Source organism: Gigantopelta aegis, chromosome 4, assembly GCF_016097555.1.
Source record: "Gigantopelta aegis isolate Gae_Host chromosome 4, Gae_host_genome, whole genome shotgun sequence".
Classification (NCBI taxonomy): Eukaryota; Metazoa; Mollusca; class Gastropoda; order Neomphalida; family Peltospiridae; genus Gigantopelta; species Gigantopelta aegis.
In genome coordinates, this window is record NC_054702.1 from 91,672,363 (window position 1) to 91,699,674 (window position 27,312).

Genomic DNA, 27,312 nt, shown 5'->3' on the forward strand with positions numbered 1-27,312 from the left:
TGCTAATCCAATGTTAATTCGATATTGTTCCTTCCTTGCCAAATGGCATGTATGGCCCTCTGGAGACCCCTCTGTTTAGCACATTAAATCCAAAGTTTGGGTGAAAAAAGTAAAGTTTGTTTTATTTAACGACGCCGCTAGAGCACATTGATTTTTTTTATCTTATCATCGGCTATTGGACGTCAAACATATGGTCATTCTGACACTGTTTTTAGAGGAAACCTGCTGTCGCCACATAGGCTACTCTTTTTTTACGACGGGCAGCAAGGGATCTTTTATTTGCGCTTCCCACAGGCAGGATAGCACAAACCATGGCCTTTGTTGAACCAGTTATGGATCACTGGTCGGTGCAAGTGGTTTACACCTACCCATTGAGCCTTGCGGAGCACTCACTCAGGGTTTGGAGTCGGTATCTCGATTAAAAATCCCATGCCTCGACTGGGATCTGAACCCAGTACCTACCAGCCTGTAGACCGATGGCCTGCCACGACGCCACCGAGGCCGGTCCAAAGTTTGGGTGAAGTCGCCAGTTGAGATTATAGCAAGCTAAGAGTTAAAGTGATACCAGTTAGGGGCCTAATTCACAAAGGTCTCTTGGGCTGTGCTGGACAACAAAGCATCCTCTTTGCAAGTCTTTTAGCATTGCATTGCGAGATCACAGTTGTGAGAGTTTAGTGAATTAGGCCCCTAGTGTCCAAGAGAGAATGAAATGACAAGAGTGAACAAAGCAGGGTGAATGAGACCTGAGGGAGAGAGGGTGTCAGTGCCTCTGTGCTCTTCAAATATTACTCAATATATATTTAATAAATATATTTTTAACTGAATGCAAGTATAAGTTATATATTTAAAACCTCAAACGAACCAGCCTTATAGATTACCACTTGGCTACATGTGGGATATCAGATCTATGTGGTTCAACTACCAGCACAAATAACCAGTTAATAAGTTGTAAGAACGGTCATCTCCATCTTTTCTGACATGCCTTAATATGAATCACTTGTAACATTGAACTCCCATTCATGCTAGCCCCTGATGTGTGGAACCTTATGCTATTCCAGAAACATCATTTCAAAGGTAGATTTACAACAGTTGTCCTACAAACTGGCCCAACAAAAGACTTCTTGAAATTATATACAATTACTAAAAATCTCAAAACGTACAATAGTCATCACATTTACTTGTCAGTATTTTGGTATATGACTGCATAATGCGTATGTGGACCATGAAATAAACAAATTTGTTATTAGTTTAAAATGGTTGCTAAAAGTTTACAATGGTCAGCTGAAGAGATATGCAAACACCATGTACATTTTAAGTTTTGCAATGACCTTGCCATTACAAACAAGCATTCTGAGAGTACTGCTAAAGCAATACATGTCCCCTACTAGGCTCAACAAATTCTTGTAATGCCAACGTTCAACTCTGTGAAAATGGGTAAATCACCAAGAAAGTTAAACCTGATCTGTAATAGTACCTGATAAGGCTACATACAAAATTTCATCTACCTGTACACATCTTCAGACACTGCGAAAAAAAAAAAGGTCTGGAATTTCCACACAATCCCCCCCCCCATCCCCCCAAGGTCAAGTGTGAAACTGAAAAAAAAAGATAAATTGCCATTAATGTCGAACTTGATCTGTAACAGAACATGATATAGCTGTATAAAAAATGTCAGCTCAATATCTTGAGGCACTGCCAAAAACAAAGTCTGGAAAAATAATTTCTGTATCTCCTAAATTTGTAATAGTTGACTATAAAGCTATACACAAAATATCAGCTCAACAACTTGAGGCACTGGAAAACTATATGTAGGACAGACGAAACCTAGTCACCTCCGGTTGAACTGGTAGTGGACGAACAGAACATTTCCACTGAATAAATATGTCATAGATTATTTTGTAGCTTATTATCCATATGGTTCAACATGACCGAGTTAATAATAATCATACGAAGCACACGTGTAATAACAAGTGTAATGACGTAATTTTGGGAAGTGACGTCATAGCTCAGACTGTGCATTTGAAATCCTGACACTTGTTTCGTAAAATCAGTATGACACACAAGCTCGTATAATAATCTCTATTTATTTCTCTCTTATTCGCACACTCACTTTTTGTAGCTTACTAAAACCTTTAGTTTCAAATGAGATATTCTCATGGGATTTTATCCGTCTGGAAGATGATTTTTATTTTCTGTACAGAATTTTAATTCCAATAATTCATTAACAAATTCACATTCTTACTTAAAATAATATTCAACATGAATCTAAATTTATCAAAATAAAACAAAAACTGAAACTCAGTGAAAATAATTTATATTTTATACAAAACATGTACAATGAAATATTAAAGACACTGTCCCGTGTTTGTTGCCATTGTTAAGATATTTCTGGCTAATAAACTCTTTTAACGACTAAAATTACATATTAAATATAGTTTCTTGTATAGAATATCAGTGACCGTTTATTCACTTTCTTGTCATTCTAACATTTGTATGGAGTCCAAAATGGATTTGTCTACAAATAATTTTGTATGTACCAAAAACAAATTTGTATTATGAAATAAAATGAAGTTTGAACTAGTACAAACACTAGGATGATCAGAAACACATTTAATATAAGACTACTGATATTTTATACAGCAAAATGTATTAATATTAATGTTTAGTCATTCACATCTCTGTTAGTCGACAACATCTTAGCAATGGCTACAAACTTTGGAGGCCCTTTAAACAAAAATGAACACTTACATACAAAACAACATATACAACAAGTGGAAAAGTAATCTGTTGTGTGTATTCAATGTGTGCCTACAGGAATTCAAAGTGTTAAATAGCAGTTGACGGAATATATTGATATTGATTGAAACTATTAACCAAAGATGGTACAAATGTCATGGATTCATCAAATGTATTGGTAGCCATGACTTAAAAGAAGAAAAAAACCTTGCAGAACACACACTTTGAGTACAGATGAAAAGAAGTCATATGTAATATGCAGTCACAAGCAACAATGAAACAAATCAAACAACTCCAATAGGATGTTCAGACTCTGGTTGTTCCTCTTTCTCCATATCCAGGAGAAGTTCAGACGTTACCTCTGTAAACAATCTATCCCAGTCCCATGGTCGGTCATCCTGCAAACAAACAAAAAGATATATATTATACTGATGGAAAGAAATAAGGGAACACATGGAATTGTAGATCAAATTTAATTCACTACTAGGGTAATAATGTCTGTATTTCATACCAAGTTGTAACGTGGGATTGAATGTCTGCAGTATTGAATGTGTTGCCTATATGTTCCCAGTCAACTTCCGACAATATGAATTGATTTTTAATGCAGTCATTATTTCTTGTTGCTATCTGTGTGATCCTTTATTTCTTTCTGTCAGTATATGGTAAATCATGAAATTAATGTGAACAAGATACTAATGCAAGTAAGATATGAATGCAAAAAGCAACATCACTTATGTCAGGACTTTAACACTAGACCATACAACCCACAAAATATTATGTAACAATTGGAGACAACCCCACCATTCACAATCAACTCATGATATGGGTGTAATATAATTTTAACATACTGTTTTACAATTTTGAAAAACGCAGATACATATTTCAACTTGATTTATAATAATTATTGAGTGTTTACATCTAGCTATAACTACATATTAAACATTGTCGCCATCACATAGCATTTATGAGAAAAAAAACCCTCATATATCTATATATATATTTAGTAATAAAAAAGTGTGTTACGTAACACTGTTCAGTACATCCACCCCCTGTAAAGCTACATAACATTTGGATATACATCCAACCGTCCCCTAAGTGTTACATAATATTTGAATGGCCCCTAACTTGCAAATGTTATAGTCATCATTTTAGCTGTTACTCACGCATAGTGTCAGGATGAAAATGGAAGACATTAAAATGGTAAAAATTAAGTTAAATATGATTAATAATAGTAAATTATTACCTCTATTACATCTGCCTCAGTTGACAATGATTTAGCCAGTAATTTCAGATCAACTTCATTGTCCTGGAAAACAATCCATTTATAGTACAAATGTAAACAATGTTATTTATATTTTAGCCAAAACCTTAATGAGTGTATGCATATATGCAGCAGAAATAAGAAATACATTTTTTTTAATTTAACTATGTAATAATTATCTTATAGTGAGAGATTATCCAATGTTCTTGTCACATTCCATAACATAAAACACCTCACCTGCCACAAACTGGTGTGATGTAAAAAAAGAAAAAAGTAAATCTAATCCTACATTATAAAATTTCATGATTAATCTACTTCTATTTTGTAAATACAATTTTTTTAAAATTAATTACAATTTAATGGATTTTGTTTTGTTATCAAGCATTATGATGAAATTATATGGGTACAATTTTGATCCAAGTCTCACTATGATCCTATTGTTGGCACTGAAAATGTCTCTCAACTTCTGACATCATCAAAGTGAGACCATAAATAGTTTTAACTAAAAACAAAACAAAAAAGAAACACTATTCTATGGACAAAAAGTCCACCTGTTATAGGAAATGGAATTAACTTTAATATTTAGGCTAAGCCCAGGATAGTCTTAAAAGTAAGCTGGCCACAACATGTTTCTCAGTCCAGATTAACTGCTTCTGCTGACAATGCTAATGTTAATATGCAGTTCAAATAACCAGACAAGATACTGAAGAAATGAAACTAATATCAGCTGTGACAGACAAAACGTTTTCAGATGAGAAAGCAAATAAATGGTCAATGTGTGGCACACAATTACACTATCTTAATTCTTTGTAAGATAAAAGTGCAACATTTTTTTTATCTTTTTTCTGAATCTTGTCCGCATCAGAAAAGTTCCCATAAAATACATCCATACTTACTAAGGTAAGAAATGCTGCCTGTCTGAGGAGGTCACTATCCAACTCTCGATAGGTTGCAACTCGGTTCACAGCCACACTAAAGACAAATAAATATTAATGTTATCTTCACTACAGTTGCATCATTTTTAAATTCTATATGTAACTTATTAAACAAAGACACTTATTGAAATAGGTGATACATTAAATCTTAAATGTTCATTACAATTCTTCTTACTACGCCATCCCATTTAGAAACAAATTTCAGACACTTCCGTTTAACTGTATTCTAAATTTAGTATAATTTTTAAAATTATAAATACAAAGTACAACTCATTTAATAGAACCGTTTAGGGTAAAATTTCTTATGCCAAATAACACAATATATCAAACTTAAATCAATGACTCATAGTGACCAATTTCATGATGCTTCTTTTCAGTATAGTTTACCACATAAACAGTTCGTTTTGTTTAACGACACCACTAGAGCACATTGATTAATTAATCATCAACTATTGGATGTCAAACATTTGGTAATTCTGACACAGTCATCAGAGGAAACCCTCTACATTTTTTCTAATGCAGAAAGGGATCGGTTATATGCACTTTCCACAGACAGGAAAGCACATAACACGGCCTTTGACCAGTTGTGGTGCACTGGTTAAAACAAGAAAAAACCCAATCAGTTGAATGGATCCACTGAGGTAGTTCGATCCTGTAACGCAAGCACCTCAAGCAAGCACTCAACCAACTGAGCTAAATCCCGTCCCAGTATAGTTTACCACATAAGTTATATAGTTATTATTAGCCATCATAGATCTGACCATGTGATCTGTGATAACCTATCGTCTAGGTGTTTACAGTGCTCTTCTACCTATATCTGACCATGTGATCTGTGTTAACCTATCGTCTAGGTGTTTACAGTGCTCTTCTACCTATATCTGACCATGTGATCTGTGATAACCTATCGTCTAGATGTTTACAGTGCTCTTCTACCTATATCTGACCATGTGATCTGTGATAACCTATCGTCTAGGTGTTTACAGTGCTCTTCTACCTATATCTGACCATGTGATCTGTGTTAACCTATCGTCTAGGTGTTTACAGTGCTCTTCTACCTATATCTGACCATGTGATCTGTGATAACCTATCGTCTAGATGTTTACAGTGCTCTTCTACCTATATCTGACCATGTGATCTGTGATAACCTATCGTCTAGGTGTTTACAGTGCTCTTCTACCTATATCTGACCATGTGATCTGTGATAACCTATCGTCTAGGTGTTTACAGTGCTCTTCTACCTATATCTGACCATGTGATCTGTGTTAACCTATCGTCTAGGTGTTTACAGTGCTCTTCTACCTATATCTGACCATGTGATCTGTGATAACCTATCGTCTAGGTGTTTACAGTGCTCTTCTACCTATATGTGATCTGTGTTAACCTATCGTCTAGGTGTTTACAGTGTTCTTCTACCTATATTTGACCATGTTATCTGTGTTCACCTATCGTCTAGATTGCTCTTCTACCTATATTTGACCATGTGACTGTGTTCACCTATCGTCTAGATGTTTAGAGTGCTCTTCTACCTATATTTGACCATGTGACTGTGTTAACCTATTGTGTAGGTGTTTACAGTGCTCTTCTACATGTATTTTACACTTACTTCGGTGCCACTGCTACCTTGGATGTCATATCCTCTTCTTGTTGGTCTTCCAGTTCAGGAATAGCTGGAATTTCTAAAATCAAACAAAATATAATGACAAAAAGCTGTGTGTTGGTTATCCATCCATCCAAGATTTTGCACATTTTGTCTTGCTGTTGGATCAGATAAACTATAAATGGTCTTGATTACTATAATTAATCATAGTAAATATGATACTCCTAAAATGTTCCAATATATAACAAATTAATTATAATCATCTATTTGCAGGTAAAAATAATGACATACAGGTGGTAATTATTTACACTTAAATTACAAAATAGGAAGTCTTCAGAGATTTAAGAGGATTCTTGAATGTTTGTTTAATACAGATTGCCTGAGACTGTAATGTATATATCATTTGTAAATATAAACATATTGCCCGAGACTGTATTTATCATTTGTAAACACACCAGAATCAGAGTCATCGTCATCTTTCTCTGGGGACCTTGGTCGAAGTCTCTCACTGAAAGAGATCAATGTCACATTGAAATAACAACATGAAATAGATTAATATATTAACCACATGCATAAAGGAAATTCATATTCAAATAATTGGTACTATCTAAAAAAACATTAATTATAAATGTAAGTACATTAAATATTCCTGGAAGTTGTTACTATATTAGTCACATAAATTGAACAGATCATGTAAAAACATGCCAATTAGTATTTTAAAGTAAACAAAAATTAAAAATTAAATAAATAAAATTTAAAATTAACAAAACCCCACAAAAAACCCATCACCAAACATTGTAATTAAAAATATATAACATAATTAGAGTCATTTTAAATTATAACTCTAGTCAGTACATAAATTTCAATGTATTATTTGATTCCAGTATTATTAAAATGAATATTCAATAAGATATTATTTAAAAACCAAGTATAAATTACATAGATAACAAATACTTCAAAAGTACATGTACACAGCTAACACATAAAAGAAGTCACGTTATACTTGCAACCACCACAACAGTACCAAAAATTAGTATAGGTAAATTACAACAATAACTAACCTTGTTTGTATTTATGTATTATTGTTACAAAGTTTAAAGAGGTGTCACGCTATTCCACATAGTTGAGTCTATACATGTGTTGTCAAGTATTGTGGCTGGTCTTTGTATACACAACCAAAACCAGTTGTTATCATAAACCTTGTCACAGTTACAGCTTCATCTTTGCTTTTTCATTGTTGTTTTTTTACTCTTCCAGTGAACATAATCCAAAAGTACACTATATTAAATTAATGAATGCATTACAATGTGTATTAATGGGTTTAGGATATATAAGGTGGGAAATAACTAATGAAGTCCATTATATTTTATGTTAAATGTAAATACATCAAGGGTTATTACATTAAAAACCTACCAACACAGTGCCATTTTATTTCAGTTTGCATAAAGTGTATTGTTTCAATGATCAGATTAATCAAAAAATATTTTGTTTTCAAAATATTGACTAGCGACAGTTGAAATTTGAATAATAACTACAACACACATATGTATTTATTGTTTTATAATTATGTAATATCTGAAACGTCCAAAGCAAATCGTGATGAGATACTGAATAAAATTATGGAAACATCAGGGCTATTTGTGAAAAAAAGTAATATATGCCAATCTGGGCATATTAAATATATTGCCATGTAAATAATATTTATTTTTACCTGCCTGTTAAATAGTTATTACCACTATTAGATCTACCAGCAGAATGTTCGGATTATTATACATATGTAGGCCTATCTTTATCTGTGATTTTACTAATGGAACCTAAATATATATATAAAATATATTTCTTGTATATACATTAATATATAATCACTTGTACCAATTTTAACATGACACAAGTATAACGCTTCTCAATATTCTTAATCTATTACATATATGAAAAGAAAATGAATACTATAACAATGTCATATAAAATCTTCACAAATTATTGTGTTTATCCTGTAACATTTAATGTGCATGCATGCATATCTCATTAACACATAATAGATTAATTGACAAAGCACAAAGGCACACAAAAAACAAGACCAAAACAAAGATGAGTGCGTTTAATTTCAAGAATATGTGTACTGATAGATATACGAGTATTAAAGACTTGTTTACACAATCCACTCAACCATACATGTATATTACCCTGAAGAAAAATAATCTGCATCTATGTCAAAAAGTAGATCACTGAATAAACAAGAATACATACAGATGGTTAGTGAATAAATGAAAAATATATTATAGTGAAAAAAGCATTAATACATTAGCATTAAGTTAAATATAAATTCTTAAATCATAAACAATTAAAGCAATGTTACAAAACATGCAAATGTGAGAGCAAGAAATGAATATGTTTAAACATTTAAAAGAAAATCGACTAAAGGTACATGTAACATGTATAATGTAATTCATAAATTACTTAATTTAATGCTGGAAATTGCTAAATTAAAATAACTAACTAAACAATTTCAGCTTCTGAAAATTAATTAATTGGTAATTACACAAGTATCAGCATTCGCAAAAAGAAATATCAATAATTTCCTGAAATATAATTTTTTTTTGTTAATTGCTGAATACTGAGATATAGATTCATTACATTACATGCGTATTTAGATAATTAACAATGAATTTATTATTTCAAATAAAAAATATAAAACAATTAAATTTAATTTTAAATATTCAGAACACAACTTTAAAGTACACTTATATGAGACATTCTATGTGTATATTGGCTCCTTATATAATATAATGCATATTTTGACATTTAATAAATCACTAATTTGAAAGTAACTTTAAAAATACTACATTTGATCAATATGATAGAAATATATTTTAATAAACTGTTTAAAATTGTAATAATATTTTACAATAATCTTCATAAAAGACAAAGATAATTATATACAGTAAAAAGTGCTCAAAGCAAACTGCAAATTAAAGAAAAAAAGACAAAAACAAAAAAGACTAACTAAATTTTTGCAGGAGCTATTTTGGAAGAATAAAACTAATTTTGTAAAAACCTTAAATACAGGTTGGTAGATCATTAAACTTTTAGATGTAGAAACATAATGTAGACCTATGAAGTACCAGAGCATGTATATAGTACTGATGTTTTTTGGGGGTTTTTTTTAAAAAGAAAAAAAAAGATTAGAGACAGGGATTTATATCAACTGACTTAGCTAGTGAATGATTTAATGACTGTCATATTGCCAGGTTGAGCTAACTTGTCACACAGATAATATTATAAACACAAAAGTTGAAAAATTGGTTCTCAAATCATTTGAATAACCCTCTGAAAATCAAAGTCACCCCATCAAACTAGATGTGAACATTGTTTATTCAAAATCCAAAAGTTACTATCCATCCAATAATTATTTTTACAGTGTCAAAACATGATAATAATCTCACCCTTTTCTTAGCATGGACACTTAACTGATGTATTAAAAACTTGAATGGACATGCATTTTTAGGAACAGCTTGCTCTGTTTAGCATGTTAAATCTAGTCTCAGTTCTTGTTGGCAAATTTTAGACTCCTATAATTGTGTGTTTCACTCAAATCAACTACTGGTAATCATTATTTCAAAACATTAATCATAATTATGTTTAAATAAAAAATAATCTGCTAAAATTATAAAATATCTCTCTTGTTGAGAGAAGAAAAAACAAAAAAACCTGACGCTGGCCAATTTCATAAAATTTTTATATTTATGATAAGCAGGTTACATCTGTCGTAAAGGCCGACATAAGAATTTATGTTTGTCACTAGTTTAGCGAAAGACTCTCCTAGCATTACATATGTTTATACTTATTTGTGAAATGTTCTTCAATTTTAGATTTACATTTATATGGAACTAGGCCTATTTTGTGAAATTGGCTACAGATTTTTGAAACTATCTTAGCGCTACGATATTGTAAAACCATTGTAGGCTATGACGTCACTACAACACATGCCACAATGAGGTCATTTTCTAAGATAGCTTTGAAAATGTGGGCCCTGGTACTTAGTCACCAGCCCAATATAGCAGATTTAAACAATGACTCAAAATAAAATCATAAACTAGGTTTAAAAAATGCCAACAACCTGAATTTGAAGTTTTATTCTACGTTTGCACACATCTATTAAGAGAACACTGCTACAAGACACAAACTGTACCGTGCTAGACTTACTCTTCAAAATGTTCAAATCCCTCTCCTAGTTGCCTGGAACTGTGATATACGGACAAAAAGAGCACACATCGACGGAGGAGCAGGCAGGAGGCAGGCACCAAACAAAACAAGACAGCACCAAACTACATACATGTAGCTACACACATCAAGCATAGGCAATAATTAAATTAATAAATCACCCCCTGCAATTAAGAAAATGTCCACAGCAAAAAAAACCATGTCACTGAGAAAAAAACACCTGAATAGAGTCCAAGGCAAAAAAGTGCTGTGGAGAATTAAAAACTCCATGGCATTGCCAACTGATAAATACAACTTATGAATCTATATGCATTTACTTCATATTTAGCCAATCCCAAACTTTAAAGAGAAAAAAAAAACACCTTCCTGAACAGTAATCCAACAGCCAATTATAGTAGTGGGTCAGTCAGTTAGTATGTTTTTATTTCATTTAAATTTGTATGAAATTTGTAAAATAATATCTGAGAAAACCTGGATCAATTGGTTTACAAAAAAAATAAAAATAAAAATATAAGTGTTTGCCTAAATAAGTCCATGATTTTGGTAGATACAATGAGTAGAAATCTGCCCCTTGTATTACTTAAGTGTTTTTCTTTAATGACAACACTGATGAGCCTTCAGAAGAAAACTGCAACATATTTTCATCAGCAGCAAAGTATTTTTCACATACACTTTCCCACAGAAAGGACAGCACATACCATAGCTTTGATATAGCTGACGACAGTTAACGTAATTATTCAACAGCAATGTAATAAAAAATAATAATAAAATTATTAGCCAGACTAAATGTTGTAGCCACTTTGTATAAAAATTAGCAATTGGCTAAATTTGCAATGGACCAGGCAAGCCCCGACATTAGTTTTAACTACAGTTAGAATGAGATGTTTTCTTTAAATTTTTTAACAGAAATATCTGTTCAGATATAATACAATAATCACACCTTTTTATATGCTGCAATTGTAATAGTGAGGCATTTATACTACAATCCCCACATAGGAAAGTTTTATTTAATGACACACTCAAAACATTTTAATTAGTTATATGATCATATGGTTGAGAACCACACAGAGAAAAACACCTGTTGACACCACACAATGTGCTACTCTTTCTGATTAGCAGCAAGGGATCTTTTGTATTCAGCATCCCACAGCCAGGATAGTAAATACCATGGCCTTTGTTACACCAGTTGTGGAGTGCTGGCTGAAACCAAAAATAGCTCAAAGGGCCCATCTATGGGGATCAATCCAAGACTGACCGTGCATAATGCGAGTGCTTCACCACTGGACTACATCCCCCACCCCACCTAGAGTCAGTTGACTAAGATTATGACCCATCAGTCAAACCTTTTGTGTAAAAACATATATTAAAAATGCAAATATAAATATATATTATATAATAGTTTGGTATTAATAACATGCAAATACATGTACTACTTATTATAAAACAAGTAATATAGTCTAGATGCAACATGCAAATAATATTATGCAACGAAGGCATTGTAAATGACATTCATCTAATAATTATATGTTGACAGTTGTTAATAGAATTAATAATTAACAAAGCAATATTATATAATGACAATTAAATATATTGGATACTGATTATAGTTAATATGTAGTGAGTGAGTGTGGTGTGTGTGCATATGTGTGTATGTGTGTGTGTGGGGGTATGTGTGTCAGAGGTCAGCATAAATGCCCAAAAATAGTGATTCTGATAAGCAATTCTCAATATTGAGATCAGCTCATTACTTACTTGTTTTTTTTAAAAACTGAAACATTTTTTAAAAACCCTCAAAGATTGCTAGCAGGCCTCTACGTTAACTATCCCACCAGACACCTACTTGTATTTTAGTCGCCAAATGAAAAAAATGGTCACAATGTAGAGAGCTGGTTTGTATCAATAAGTATTTTAATAATATTTTTGGATGATTTGCACTTTAAAAAAAATGACTTATAGCTCCATAGGATTTTCAGTTTGAGTGAAGCCACAAATTTTAAAAGCTCATAAACAATTTAGTTTCATGGGTTACCACGTTATGGTTGAGCCCTGTATAAATACATAGTATTGTCTGGTAAGCAGATGTATGTAGTTGTTAAATGTCTTACCGTCCCCTTGATTTGGGGGTTTCTTCTCCCCAACCAGACATTGCTTTAGCAGGTCGACCTGGGGGTCCATTCTGTTAACAAAACATTATTGTTTATTATTATTAAATAGTATTTCTGCATTAATTTAAAGTGATTTCTATTGACTTTAAAACAAAACAGAGCACATCAAGATCATTAAATGCAGTCACAAAATTATTTTTCATTTTTGAAATCTGAGGCGTATCTTTAATATATTCAAACATAATTATGTATGATATATTTCAACTTTGTATAGGCACACACATATAAAGTTTCAATTTTTTTTCTTCTAATATTAACTTAAATTTCCTGATATTTATAATAGATACTTGTGCAGAGGTTCATTTTTATCAATTTCAAGGTGAACAAATCATTGATATTGGTTGTGATATTTGTGGTATAACTAATATCTCTTTCTATATATTATTTTTAGGTATTGAAAATATGTACCATAAAAATGCAAAATTCTAGAAGAATACGTTTTCACAGCAGTACTCATTTTTATCTGGTTAAATCCCATTACATTAATATTAAGTGTTTTGGTTTTGTTATCATACCTCTTTTGATGGTGGTGGAGTGGAAGAAACTTCTTCTTCTTGGGGTTCATCTGCCACTTTATCAGGAATGTTTTTAGCTCGTCGACCTTGTTTTACATTCTGCAAAAATTAATCAATTTATGTACAATATAGCCAGGTTTAGCAATAACCATTACATGGTACTATTGGTCCAAGGATCAAGAATAGTTTAACTCGATAGACATGGGACACAATGTTTTTGGAAGTTATTGTTCTAATACAATCCAGGAAGCATTTTTTTCAGTATCGTGTCACGATTCACTACACAAATTTCAAAGATTGCTACACAATTTAAAACATTAAACAGTAGTTGCTAATCAATTTTCAACTGACTAGAAATATTGCTAATCAAGTCTCAAAACAAAATGTTCCCTGCAGTCACAAGTTATTTACCTTGCTAACTTGTACTGCAATATATGACAATTTAAAATAATAAAATATGTAGCACAGTATGATCAATCATTAGAGACCGGCCTCGGTGGCGTCGTGGCAGGCCATCGGTCTACAGGCTGGTGGGTACTGGGTTCGGATCCCAGTCAAGGCATGGGATTTTTAATCCAGATATCGACTCCAAACCCTGAGTGATTGCTCCGCAAGGCTCAATGGGTATGTGTAAACCACTTGCACCGACCAGTGATCCATAACTGGTTCAACAAAGGCCATGGTTTGTGCTATCCTGCCTGTGGGAAGCGCAAATAAAAGATCCCTTGCTGCCAATCGGAAGAGTAGCCCATGTAGTGGCGACAGCGGGTTTCCTCTCAAATTCTGTGTGGTCCTTAAACATATGTCTGACACCATAAAACCGTAAATAAAATGTGTTGAGTGCATCGTTAAATAAAACACTTCTTTGATCAATGATTAGAGATGTGTAAATTTTCAAGTAGTTCCAGAACAGTTTGGGTAATTCTGGATTGCTGTAAAAACTCAACAAAAAAAAAGAAGAAAAAAAAGAAAACTAGGGTCACCTCAACAATATTGGAGCAATGACATTAAATCGTGACCATTCCAGAAAGAGCACAAGGCTGTAATCAGTTTTGATTTAAATCATAATCAGTTGAAATACTATAGGAGAAGCCACGGTGACGTCACATGTTTTGATCACGTGGTACCGCGTCAGCGCTGGTAGGCAAGAAACCAGTTGACAATACTGGCATTAGTAGTAATGAACAATCGAATGTTTTTCCGTCAATTAAATCAGTGTAGACTAGTTTTGATGAATGGTATTTTGTCATGGTAATTTCATACGTTGTTGTTAGATGCACAAGTCACTGTAATAAGGATTATGAAATTAGTTTCATCAAATACAGTGGAAGCGAAACGTTGAACAGTTAAAGCTGACAACAATCAACTTTGCCCATCCCACAACGGAGATCGTCATTTTATACAAGGTTTGTTGTATGTTATTCATTCGTAATACTAATACACGTCAGTATTTATTGAAATGAAAATTGAAAAGATAATAAAATAAAAAATAATAATAATAAAAGCCCCCACCAAACTGACATGGAAACAAAGATAGATACTCTGTGAACAGTAGGCCTACCCAGTCAATCGACAAACAACGTTTTATGTAACTTTTTGTTTGTATTGACAGATCCATTATAGTGGGTAAAACAAAAATCTGAATATATTTTATATTGTATTATGCCATAAAATATGTAGGTGGCTGGAGTATTTATATTTTTAATTAAATAACAGGGAGCTGTGCGTGTGTGTGTGCAATCAAGCATATATATATTGTTTCATATGAAAATGGTTCTGAAATATTTCCATTTATTAATTATATTATATGTTAATTATAATGTTTTACTTTTTTTATTGAAGAAGTGATCCACAGGTGTATTTGTAATGTGTAAGTTGATTTTTTAATAATAAAATAAAAGGTATAAACATTTCAGGGTGGGATATCAGATGTATTAAATCATTTGTTTGGGATTAAAAATAAATAAATACTAATAATAAAACTGGATATTGATCCACAAGTTGGTGATAGCCACCATATTTTATTAAAAACATAAATTATGTTACATGCATTTATTATACAAGTTATCTGAATTTGTTTTGCAGCAAATAAAGAAAGAAAAGGGGAGCTGATTGTATTTATAAGTATTATTGTCATCAGTGACAGATGTCAATATGTCTTCACAAATACATTTATGTGTATTCAAATATTTCAATAATATTCAATATACACAATATAAAACTTTCATACTTATATATCATAGAAATTTACCAATTTTCTTATTTTTTTCTAGGTATCAGTGATCCCTGTTTATGGACAAAAAGAGAACTGGCAACTCTTGGATGAAAAATGGGCCTTTCACGATGAATTAAGGGCGTTCAAGTTTTAGGGTGAATTAAGGGATGCTAAGGAGAACACTGGTATTAGATTCAGCGATTCTTTTCTACAGTATCTCATGTTTCTGTGCATAAGAAGGATACCAGAACCTTTTTCACTGACTTTCCAAACTACCATATGCAATATTATTGGGGCTATTCAGTATGTGATGATGACTTTGATAACACTTGGATTTAATCTTTTTTTACCAGGATCTCTATTTTCTAATAAAAACAGACTTTACAAAATCAATAAAATTATATCGAGAAACAATAGACAACACATATTTATTATTTTCTTTTTCTATTATCATTATAAACCAATGATCAAATGATATTTGCATTGTGTTAATGTGTGTCTTACATTAAAACATTGTATTGTTACCATTTACAGTAATTTGTTGTTTTAACTGGTTTATTAATCAGGTTGAAAGTGATAGCCTTTGAAACTGTGCCTCTTGTCAAAGGTAACTGACACTGTTTTAGATTTGAAAGGAAGGAATCTTTTATTTAACAATGCACTCAAGTCATTTTAATTACGGATATATAGAGTCGGACATGTTTAGGGATCACACAGATAATATTAGGGAGGAAACCTGCTGCTGTCACACAATGGATTACTCTTTCCGATTAACAATAAGGGACCTTTTATATGTATCAGCCCACAGACAGGATAATAAATAGTGTAGCCTTTGTTACACCAGTTGTAGAGCACTGGCTGGAATGAGAAACAGCCCTATAGGACCACCAACAGGAATCAATCCTAGATCGACTGCGTATTAAACTATGTCCTGGCCTGCATGGGATTAGGCAATTAAAATATTAATGGCAATTTTTATGTATATATATATATATATAAAAATAATGCTACAAAATGTTCTGAAGATGGAACCACAAAGGTGAGGGACCAAGTAAATTTGAGATGTATCCGGTTTAAAAGGCTAAGTTCTGTACTAATATTTAAAAAGGGACGCTGTAGCTAGAGGGAGCAATGTATGTGTGGTCATGGAACATGTATGGAAACTAAATTTAGGTTCCTCCATTTTAATACAATGTGTTAATATGTATCCGATATCAGCAAGTTTAAGGAATAAAAAAGGACTTGATAAAATTAATAGTTTTATTAAAGTTTTTGTAATTTTTCTAATAAGATACTTGCTTAAATTTATTGTTGATGAAAAGCCTTACAAATGAACCAGTAGACAAGTCTGATGTGTTATATATATATAACTACTGTCTATATATTGTCTACTGGTTGTTCATTTGTAACAAATGTTCATATATATATATATATATATATATATATATATATATATATATATATATATATATATGTGTGTGTGTATGTGTATCTATATGTACATATATATGTATATGTATATGTACATACATATATATATATATATATATATATATATATATATATACATATACATGTATATATACATATATATATATACATATATATATATATATATATATATATATATATATGGGTTATTTAAAATTGTTTAAAGAAATAATTTCCTTTAACAAAGTGTAGGCCAATTATTTCTTTTAAACAGTTTTAAATAAAAAATATAGGCCTACTCGTTTTATTTTATTATTTTTATTTGTGTGTGCGCGCGCTCGTTTGTAATGCTTTACTTGAAATATGGACCAGACGCTTTAAAAATACATGGACTAAAAATATTTATTCAGGTGAAAAGAAAAAGAAAAAAAAGGAAGTTTGCTATAGTTTTGAACTCGGTCAATCGTCAAATTTTATGGGTGGAAAGAGTACATGTATCTCCTCCATACAGGAGCTATGTAGAATAGCGTTCCCGTGCTACAAGCGGTAATTTAAGCACGTGTTGGCCATTCTTTGCTATTCACGCTACGCTAGTTCGCTTTGTTACTAATGGCCATTATGATAGACTTCTGCCTACCAGATGCGCGCGCATGTTGATACGTGACGTCACTTCCCTAAACACATGGCTTCTCCTATACATGGTACAAGAAGAAGGAATTTAAAAAAAACCTGATAAAATGTTTCGATTCGGAAAGGATCAAATCAAATATAGTCCGTCTCATCCTTCTACAAAACTGTTTTTTGTTAATAATTTCAGTTTGGTTTTAGTAAGAAGAAAAGTAAAAATGTTTCGGAAATAACAAAAAAACCATCAAATATTTTTGTGTGCAAGTTAAAAAACAATCAGCTCAGAAATAAATAATTTGTAGTAAATTCCATAGTATAAAAACGCATTCCCTGTGGGACAGACTATAGGTGTAATTTGTGATGGTTCATATTAATATACTCAATACTGACATTAAGAAAGAATCCTACACTGGTAGTTAACACAGTTTCAGGCATGTGATTGAAACATTTCTAAAAAAGATGAAAATGATACATGCGTGCCGAATCGAGTGCAGAATGCAGAATGCACAAGATGACTAGGGGGTTCTGGGGGCATTAAACAATTTAAAAAAGCAGAATTCCACCAATTAGCAGAAGAATCACATGCCTGTAGTTTATTAGACAATGCTACTTATTTATCTCATGTTGTACGTTAAACGAAACTGTAGAAGAACCATCAAAGTCTCAACTGCATAATTACATCCAGACAACAGTTTTTAATCACTAATAAATATCTGTGGTGATATGCAACTTATTTACATTTTGAGAATAAAAAGACTGATAATTTTTTTTACATTTTTGGTTTGGTTCTTTGACAAACTAATAAAGCAGCTGAGTTGGTGAGTGATAATTTTGGCTGATATTCATAACATTTGATAATCGATTGGACCTCAGTTTGGGGTAGGGGCAGGCCATAGGCATAGGCATAGGCCCCATGATGAATTTCAGTGATTAATGATTCTTTTATCCATGATAACTATAATTATTAATGCAGCAACAAACAGATTCTTTCTTAATATTTAAATACTAACTCTGGATTTTGTTGTACCAAAATCAAGATCTTCGTCATCCATAACAGAAATATTTCTTTCTCAAATGATATAAAATGCTTCCAAGGTAAACAAGAAAGAGAAATATGCAAAGGGAGTAGTTATTGTTATGCAAACAATTTGTAGATAGGTATACTCTATTATTGCTACAAAACGGAACTGAAGACAATATATAAAACAACAATATTGTTATTTATTGACAAAATATAAATATTCTAAGATAATGTAAAATATTCTTATTCTTGTGGTTAGACAAACGTTTGCACAATTAAGGTTCCCCTGTCATGCACTCTTTTTGTTGGGAGTATTGAAACGTAACTTTATCATTCGTGATTGTTCGGATATGTTCGTCAGTTAGCTCTCGGGTTCAGCGGAAACATTCGAACCGAATTTGGAATGCATGTGCAACTAGTACTAAAATATGACAATACAAAAATTATGATAAAATTATTAAAATTACACAGAACAAAAATGTCTTTCCCCCATCCCCCACCATCTATTGCACCTGTCCACAAAGCTATACAAGAAAACAAACTATAGTGTGAGACCGTGACCGGAAAAAATTGGGAAAGCACGTTTCACACGAATGTTTATGCGAACGAAGACAATTACGGTTTTTATGATTGTATATGGAAATGTATAAATCGTAGAGCGGAGTAAACGAGACAGCAACTGCAGACCCTACTTCACATGCCATTGTCACCCTGGTCAGCAAGATGATTAGATTTTTACCTTTAGTGAAACACGTTTGTAAACAAGCAAACATCCAAAGCCAAAGTTTTCAGCAGTGTCTGTCGAGGCAGAGTATAGTGTTCAGAAGGCAGGCTACTACAAAAGTAAAACGTTCGTTTGAGGTGGACACAAATGTTAAAGACGACGTCCTCGTCTACTCGTACACCAGTGATCGGTTCTATAAACTGTTCACTTACTGTGGCGTCATTCAGTGTTTGACTCTGAGCTATCTTGGTGTCAGTGCCTACCAGCTAAAAGATGAGTCAAAAACGGTGCAGCAAGAACGTCTTCAGTCAGACCAAAGTGGACGTCTGACATGGTGGGCCGAAAAACTAATGAATGTGGCTGAAGGAAAATACAAAAATGGGGTGTCCCTCTTGTGCTTTTTCATTGGTAATCTATTTTCAAGTCAAAGTTTGTTTTGTTTAACGACATCAATAGAGCACATTGATTTATTAATCATCGGCTATTGGATGTCAAACATTGGTAATTTTGACATTTAGTCTTCCCACTACATTTTTCCATTAGTAGCAAAAGGATCTTTTATATGCACTTTCCCACAGACCAGATAGACAATACCATGACCTTTGATTTACCAGTTATGGTGTTCTATTTTTCATCATCAATTAATATGTTTTGATATTAGTTTTAGTTTATTATTAATATTATTATCCATATGGTTCAACATAACCAAGTTAATAATAATCATACGAAGTACACTTGTAATAACAAGTGTAATGACGTAATTTTGGGAAGTGACATCATAACATGACGTTTCTCCGGTCCTAGCTCAGACTGCATTTGAAATATGACTTCATTTCATTGTCTCCTTTAAGTTGTGGCTGAAACATCTTGAGTTGGGTCTTGTTATTCATAAAGAAAATAATAATATGGATAATAAAGACATTATTACACTCGCGTGTGAGTCGTACTGATTTTACGAAACTTGTGTCAGGATTCATGTATTACCCTCGTTCTCTCTCAGGCAATACAAGAATCCTGACACTAGTTTCGTAAAATCGGTATGACACGAGCTCGTATAATAATCTATATAATAATTTAGTTACACCAACTTCAGTTTCTTTCACACCTTGAGACAGAACATGGCAGGGGACAATATTTCCATAAATTTCTCATAAATTATTCTAAAAAGTTCCATGTGCTCGAGAGAACTTTTGTTTGTGTAAACATGACATGTTTGTTAATTTATAGGGGAAAAATAAAGACTTACAGTTAACACATACTTCTTTTCTTTTCAGGATACAGTTTCCTCACTATCACTATAATATATCCACTTCGGTCCGTCCGCAGTTTGTGGTTGTTACGTGGAGGAAATGAAGTACACATACAGACTCAAAGCTGGTTTGGTAAAAGTGGTTCACTGAACGTGCCACTAAACAACGTAAGCTGCATGCAGGCTCGTGAAGGCTCGGCATCTTACATACCAATGAAAGTGAAAGGAAAATTTCTTTTCTTTCTGATTGATAAATCAGGAAAATTTCACAACACACAACTCTTTGATTATAGTATAGGATTGATGAGAAGCCTGAAGTAAGCTAAACTGTGACTAAAAATGTTTTCAACATTTAACATGTTAATTAATTACATGATGGGTCGATATTGTCAATGTGTTTTTTACATAGTGGGCCAGCACTACCAGTAGATTATAAAACGTTTTCTGCCCAACAAAATGTTACTGGCTATATATTCAGTTTTATGCAAGTGTGGTAAAGAAATTATTTGGATATTCAATACTAGTAGTAGTCACAAAGTTAATAATACAAAGCACTAATGGAGATATTGTGTAGTTGTGGCACTAGAAGTAGATGACCAACAGACTAACTCTGATGGCTAGACCAGACCAGCATAAAATGAATATACCATAGCCCTTTAAAAGTGTTTTTAAGCCAGCATTGGTGTAGATTTTTGCTAGTACATGTACTTGTTAGAATCTCTAGCAGGATTACATTAACAGGATTTTTCCCATTGGTATTGTTCATTCTAAATGTGTGAGAGTATGAATAAACATATATTTATTATTTTGATTTAAAATGTTCTTTATGCACTGTTAGGTAATACAACACCTAAATCACACTGACTTTTCTTTATTAATATTGCTACTTAAAAACTATCACCTATCAAATAACACTGTTAAAACGGTCAACAAACCAGCTATATGCCCTTATTAAACATTTGCAGGTAGGTTGTACATCTTTCTTTGGTTAAGGGACAGAGATGGCATACAAAACACTAGTATTCAGTTAGTCCCCAACCAAGTCCCATCTGTTCCACATACATGTAGTTTTCCACTCTTTTCCCCCCCACACCCCACAATGTCTCAAGATACTAAGCTGACATTTTGTTTATTGCCTTATCAGGTACCTTTACAGATCAAGTTCGACATTCATGCTGATTTACCCTTTTTTGACAGTTATGGCCTTTGAACTTGCATCCATAACAGGTGTGAGCTAAAACAGCTTGCCCTGAAAGTGCCTGTTAAATTATTTCCAAGTCCCAAGTACCATTAAATATAATTTCTTCTGTCTGGTTTATGAATCATTTAGTAGTGATAGTGTTTTCTTTAAGACACCACTAGAGGACATCAGAGACTGGGTGTCAAACATTTGATAATTATAATCTTAGAGGAAACATGATACATTTTTCCATTAGCAGGAAGGGCTTTTTTTTATTCACTTACACACAGGAATGACAACACATGCCATGGCCTTTAATACATCAGTTGTTAGGATGGGGGTAAAGCACTCACCTGATGCAGTCTGTTTGGGATCAATATTCATCAGTGGGCACATTTCTCATTTCAGCCTGTGCACCATGACTGGTATATCAAAGGTCATGGTATGTGCTATCCCTTGCTAATAAAATAATGCAGTGGGTTTCCTCTTCTATATGTCAAAATTAATAAATCTTGACATCCAATAGCCAATGATTTATAGATCAATATGCTCCAGTGGTATCGTTAAATAAAACAATATTTTTTAGGTTGGGATGGGGGAAACACAAATTAGAGAATGGATTCACAAGTGCCTGAGGAGAGTGCTCAATGGACTGAACTAGATCCCACCCTCCATTTGGTAGTAACAAGACGTCTACTTGAAATCTAACCTTACTGCCACACTGTCTTCGTCTACATGTCTCTAGTACTACTGTAGTAGATTGATTGGAAGTGAGCCAGTAGCATTTTTTGTCCAGGTGACCATTCACTGTGAAGTCATTCCAAATGTATTAATTACTATTAAACTAGCATAGGTTATAGTTTTGTTTTGGATTGTTCAAATGAATGGTCATCTGGACAAATAAGATTTCCTTTTGTTACCTCTACCATTTGTAACTAATGAAGTAAAAGGAATATTAAGTGACCAGTAAGATTTGATTTTAATTAGACCGATAGAGGTTTGAAAGTATTTGAATCTATATATATATTTTAACATTTGTTCATCAAGTAAAAAGTTAAAACTGGAAGATTACAACAGTATCCTGATCAGTACAAATCTCCACATGAAGAAAAGCCCAAAATAAATTATAGCCGAGTGACTGGCAATACTAAAATATTGATACACGTACCAGAGATTGTTAGAAATATGGCTGTGGCCTGTGCTCTGCTTTTTATTAATTATGCTTGTAAAGTTATTGTTTTGTTTAACGACACCACTAGACACACTGATTTATTAATCATCAGCTATTGGATGTTAAACATTTGGTAATTTTGACATAGTCTTAGAGACAAAAAATGCTGCATGTTTCCATTAGTAGTAAGGGTTCTTTTATATAAGCATGATCCCACAGAAAGGATAGGATATACATGTATCACAGCCTTTGACTTTGATATATCAGTCAGGTAATGGGTCATTTTGCCCTTATTACTAGTTCACCGGTAGTTTTGAGTAGGGTTGGTTAGTACCTCCAACCGAGTTGTTTCGCCCTATATTTCGATTCACCCTAATTTTTACTGTGTTAATAAGTACATTTATTCATTGATTTGTCCTATATCCATTGATTTTTAGATGTCACATATTGCAATATAGTGTTTATATTTACAGATAAAAATATAATTTTGTTTATTTCCAATATCATTTACTCAAGCCATATACACAAAATACGTACATGCCTTACATAATATACAGACAATGTATTCACATTAATAATTAATTTATGAAGTCACACTGCATACTACTGATGTGCTGTGGTTTGTTATTACATGTACTACATACCCAACTAATGTTCAAACACCGAAAACGACCCGGATTCATCAGTCATGGTGCACTGGCTGGAACAGGAAATAGCCTACTGGGCTACTTCCCGGACCTGTTTGGCTGCCAAATGGAGTGACACTGTCATTATGTCATCCAATAGTTACAAGTAGTCCTCTCTCCATGGGAAAGAATTTGTATAAAGCAATTTGTATTAACAAATTTCTATATCTTTTAAAGCGTTCTGGAAGAAGGATTTGGATTAGACTATGATTACCTGTATATTATACACTAGATAACATAAAAACAGAATTCTAAAACATTTATGAAATATGATTTAATAGCACAAGTATTGTCATATATACCAGCAATTTGTCCAAGATTTTGAAGACACATATGCTAAGAATTTTGTTTACTAATAGCTGAACAAACACATAATTTGGATGTTAAACTTACTGAAAAGCAAAATTAAAAAAATCTGAGATAATTTTTTTATCTAAATAAAAATTTACTATAAATTTGAGTGCCATTCCACAATAACAATCTTATTTATGAGAAAGTTCTTGCAATTTACTAGTGTATAAATTTAGACAACAATATATTCCAACAAAATCTGCAGATTGAAAAAAACAGAAGTCAAAAATAACTTAACGGTCTATTCAGTTTCAATATGTAAAACTGCTAAGTTGTGAAAGTAGATGATTTATATCTTCCAACACTCACAAAATAAAAACTATTTTACTCAAGAACTAAAACAAATTTTCTAGCTTCTAAAGATAAAAATTATCAAAATCACTAACAGATTTATTTCTTAGATCTATACAAGAGAGTGAATATGTCGAATGTACAACAATGTTTTTACTTGTTGAATATATATAATCCCCAGCACCAATTTTGTCAACTGTTTGTTAAGGATACTTAATACATGTAGATGATTGAAGACTAACAACCTGGGCCCGAATTCACTAAACTTTCATAACTTTGCGATCTCGCATTGCAATGCCAAAAGACTTGCAAAGAGGATGCTTTGTTGTCTAGCAGAGCCTAAGAGAGCTCTGTGAATTAGGCCCCTGATCCCATATTTTCGAAGCCATCTAACACTATGAAATTGTAAAACCATCGTAAGCTATAACGTGTGCTATAGTGATGGCATATGCCAAGGCGGTTTTACTAAGATGGCTTCACATCATCTTTTTGCTGTTCTACGAGATCACAAAGTTGCAAGAGTTTAGTGCATTAGACCCCAGAACTGGTTATGTTCACTCTGCAAATGTGACAGAAGTCTCGTATTTTACTCTCCTTTTTTCTGTTTTTAATGTAAGCTTTTGGAGGACATACAGTATAACAGGAATGATGGATAGTTATATAATTTGAATAAATAAAATTGCTTTCCTTTTAAATTTTTCTAAATAATTTTAAACATAAAAAGCTGTTTTTCTGAAAACTTTAACTTTGGACATAACCAGTTCCTGTCTTCAGCCCTTGGAATTTAGTTGCCCTTTACAACTGGAAAATATTGCATTACAATTTGAATGAAATATACTCATCACACTCTGGTATTGTAAATGAATGCTGATATTAAGTGTTTAGTAGACATCCAACAGAAAGTGCTTTCACTGCAAAATGGAAGTCTAGGACAGATGGTGAGCATTAAGAATATCAATACACATAATAAATACAATGATATTATTTACAAAAGATGATTACATTATCAAAGATCAATTCAGTGGTGAAGATGTCCTTTAATCCCTGAATGACCAAAGAAAAAATGTAATTTTGCTGTTAAAAGAGAAACCCAATATATACTGCTGGAAAGAAATAAGGGAACACATAAATAGTAACAGCAAATAGTGGCTGCAACCAAAACTCTTATCCACAGTATTAGAAAGTTAATCCAGTGCAAAGGTACCCCCCCCCCCCCCCAAAAAAAAAAACACCCCACAAAACTCTGGGGGTCTTATGGTCATTAGAACATTTTTCATCCAGGTGTAACAGCACATAAATGTGACATTAAAATGTGAGGCTCTCTGCAGTTTTACCAGAATTTCAAATTCAAAAATAGTACCCCAGTACTAAGTGCAAGCAGTTTATATTTATTACTTTCTCACACAAATATTAAATGCATAAACTTGAATTTTTTAAAAGTGCATTTTTATGCAGTGATTTTTTAAATACTGAATTTAAATATTATTTAAACAATTAAATAATAATTAAGACATATTATGTGGTGAACCATCATTGTAAAATGAGTTTGTTTTATTCCCTAAGTTGTTAAACATTTGTCAAGCTCACAAGGTAATGTGTGTTTTTTATTATTAGATTGTGGAAGTGCAAAACAATACAAAAAACTTCACTTTCAGTTACAATGAATGTTTCAAGAAATTGCTTTCGTCTGTTTAACCAAACATTAATAAATTCAGAAATATTCACAAAATTTTTAATAACGTGATTTATCCTACAACTTACCCATAACATCTGTCATAAACCCATTTGATATTTACCATTATTAACCCGGTTAATAATGTTTTGAGGTCAATGGGTCATTTGTTTACAGCCAACAAGATTTGTATTCCCAAGTGTAACGTTTTGATGAGATTTAGTTGAAGTGTGTGACATCATATTGTTGGTGAGGCTACTTCAGAACTTTGATTTACTAAATATCGAATAAAAATGTTATTTTAGGATAAATAGAATTTGCTACTCATGACTTTTAATATGTAAAATATCAAAATATCCTGGCAGAGCCTCGACAAATACTGATTAACATAGACTCGGTTGTGACGAATCCTCTATATAGGAATACCGGTAATCATATTTACAACACATTAATTTGAACCTTATTATTACAAAAAATACATACAATAAACGTGTTCTGATCAAAGGAATGAAGACTGATAACCTATCAGCACTATGTCTTGTCTAAAAGATAAATGTTAATGAACCAGTAATAAATTACAAAATAAAAATCTTCATTTGACATTATTAATGAAAAATTGTCAGCATAAATAAATGAACCTAATGACTAATAATTATTAGTGTGGCATGTTAATCCAACTACCAGATAACACCTCATCTCCATGTGTTTATTTCAATATGGAGGTTTTTAAAACTCCTTTTAATAACTAGAGAAAAATATAGAAACATGCAGATTGGGGATGTTCTGTACACACACATTTATAACACCAAAAGATAACATGACTAACAACTATTAACCAATATAAAACTAGTTTAGCTCACTATATATACTTATCAGAATGATACATACATATATATATAAATATCCTGGAACATGACTGAGACAGAAAAAAGACTTGTTTGTTTTGAAAACACACCATATCGTACTACTGTTGATGGATTTTATTAGTGACTGAATATGTACAGATGGATCTATGGAAGGAATGGACAAGTCTAAAGCTATTTTGTTCTCTTCATAATTAAGTCATTTGGATGTAGAAACATACCACTTATGTGGCATGTGGCATGGTATGTTGCCGAGAACATGCATATCAATTGGGAAAAAGTACAAAATGAATTACTACTTGTATTTATACTGAATAGGACAACAATACAGTGCTCTACAATGCAAGTAAAATACTCTCCATGGTGACTAAAAACATTCCCTGGTGTCTAAAATATAAAAT

The 27,312-nt window shown here is 32.4% G+C and overlaps 2 protein-coding genes across 3 annotated transcripts; one reads left to right on the forward strand and one right to left on the reverse strand.

Moving 5' to 3' along the window:
* Window positions 1–2,298: 2,298 nt before the first annotated feature.
* On the reverse strand, window positions 2,299–18,857 carry LOC121371412 (intraflagellar transport protein 43 homolog A-like). 2 transcript variants are annotated; one of them, XM_041497285.1, is made up of 9 exons: window positions 18,714–18,857; window positions 13,431–13,529; window positions 12,856–12,926; window positions 10,733–10,771; window positions 6,985–7,037; window positions 6,536–6,608; window positions 4,894–4,969; window positions 3,980–4,042; window positions 2,299–3,134 (listed from the first exon to the last, which is right to left on the reverse strand). In XM_041497285.1, exons 1-9 carry the CDS (start codon window positions 18,753–18,755, stop codon window positions 3,021–3,023), a joined length of 630 nt encoding a protein of 209 aa, XP_041353219.1. In that variant the 5' UTR covers window positions 18,756–18,857; the 3' UTR covers window positions 2,299–3,020. The 2 variants fall into 2 exon arrangements, with proteins under 2 accessions (XP_041353219.1, XP_041353220.1); XM_041497286.1 differs by lacking the exon at window positions 10,733–10,771.
* A 414-nt stretch (window positions 18,858–19,271) lies between these two features.
* Window positions 19,272–21,502, forward strand: LOC121372373 (transmembrane protein 223-like). The gene is made up of 2 exons (XM_041498676.1): window positions 19,272–19,856; window positions 20,723–21,502. Exons 1-2 carry the CDS (start codon window positions 19,448–19,450, stop codon window positions 21,016–21,018), a joined length of 705 nt encoding a protein of 234 aa, XP_041354610.1. The 5' UTR covers window positions 19,272–19,447; the 3' UTR covers window positions 21,019–21,502.
* The last annotated feature ends 5,810 nt before the right edge of the window (window positions 21,503–27,312 follow it).

Excerpts from the sequence above, each read along its gene's own strand:
- LOC121371412 (XM_041497285.1), bottom strand. The coding sequence starts at position 18,755 with ATGGATGACGAAGATCTTGATTTTGGTACAACAAAATCCAGA. Across the intron at positions 13,530-18,713 it reads TTGGTACAACAAAATCCAGA|AATGTAAAACAAGGTCGACG; the intron begins GTTAGTATTTAA and ends TAATTTTTGCAG. Across the intron at positions 7,038-10,732 it reads GGATTTGAACATTTTGAAGA|TGAGAGACTTCGACCAAGGT; the intron begins GTAAGTCTAGCA and ends GATCTCTTTCAG.
- LOC121372373 (XM_041498676.1), top strand. The coding sequence starts at position 19,448 with ATGATTAGATTTTTACCTTTAGTGAAACACGTTTGTAAACAAGCAAAC. Across the intron at positions 19,857-20,722 it reads CCTCTTGTGCTTTTTCATTG|GATACAGTTTCCTCACTATC; the intron begins GTAATCTATTTT and ends TTTTCTTTTCAG.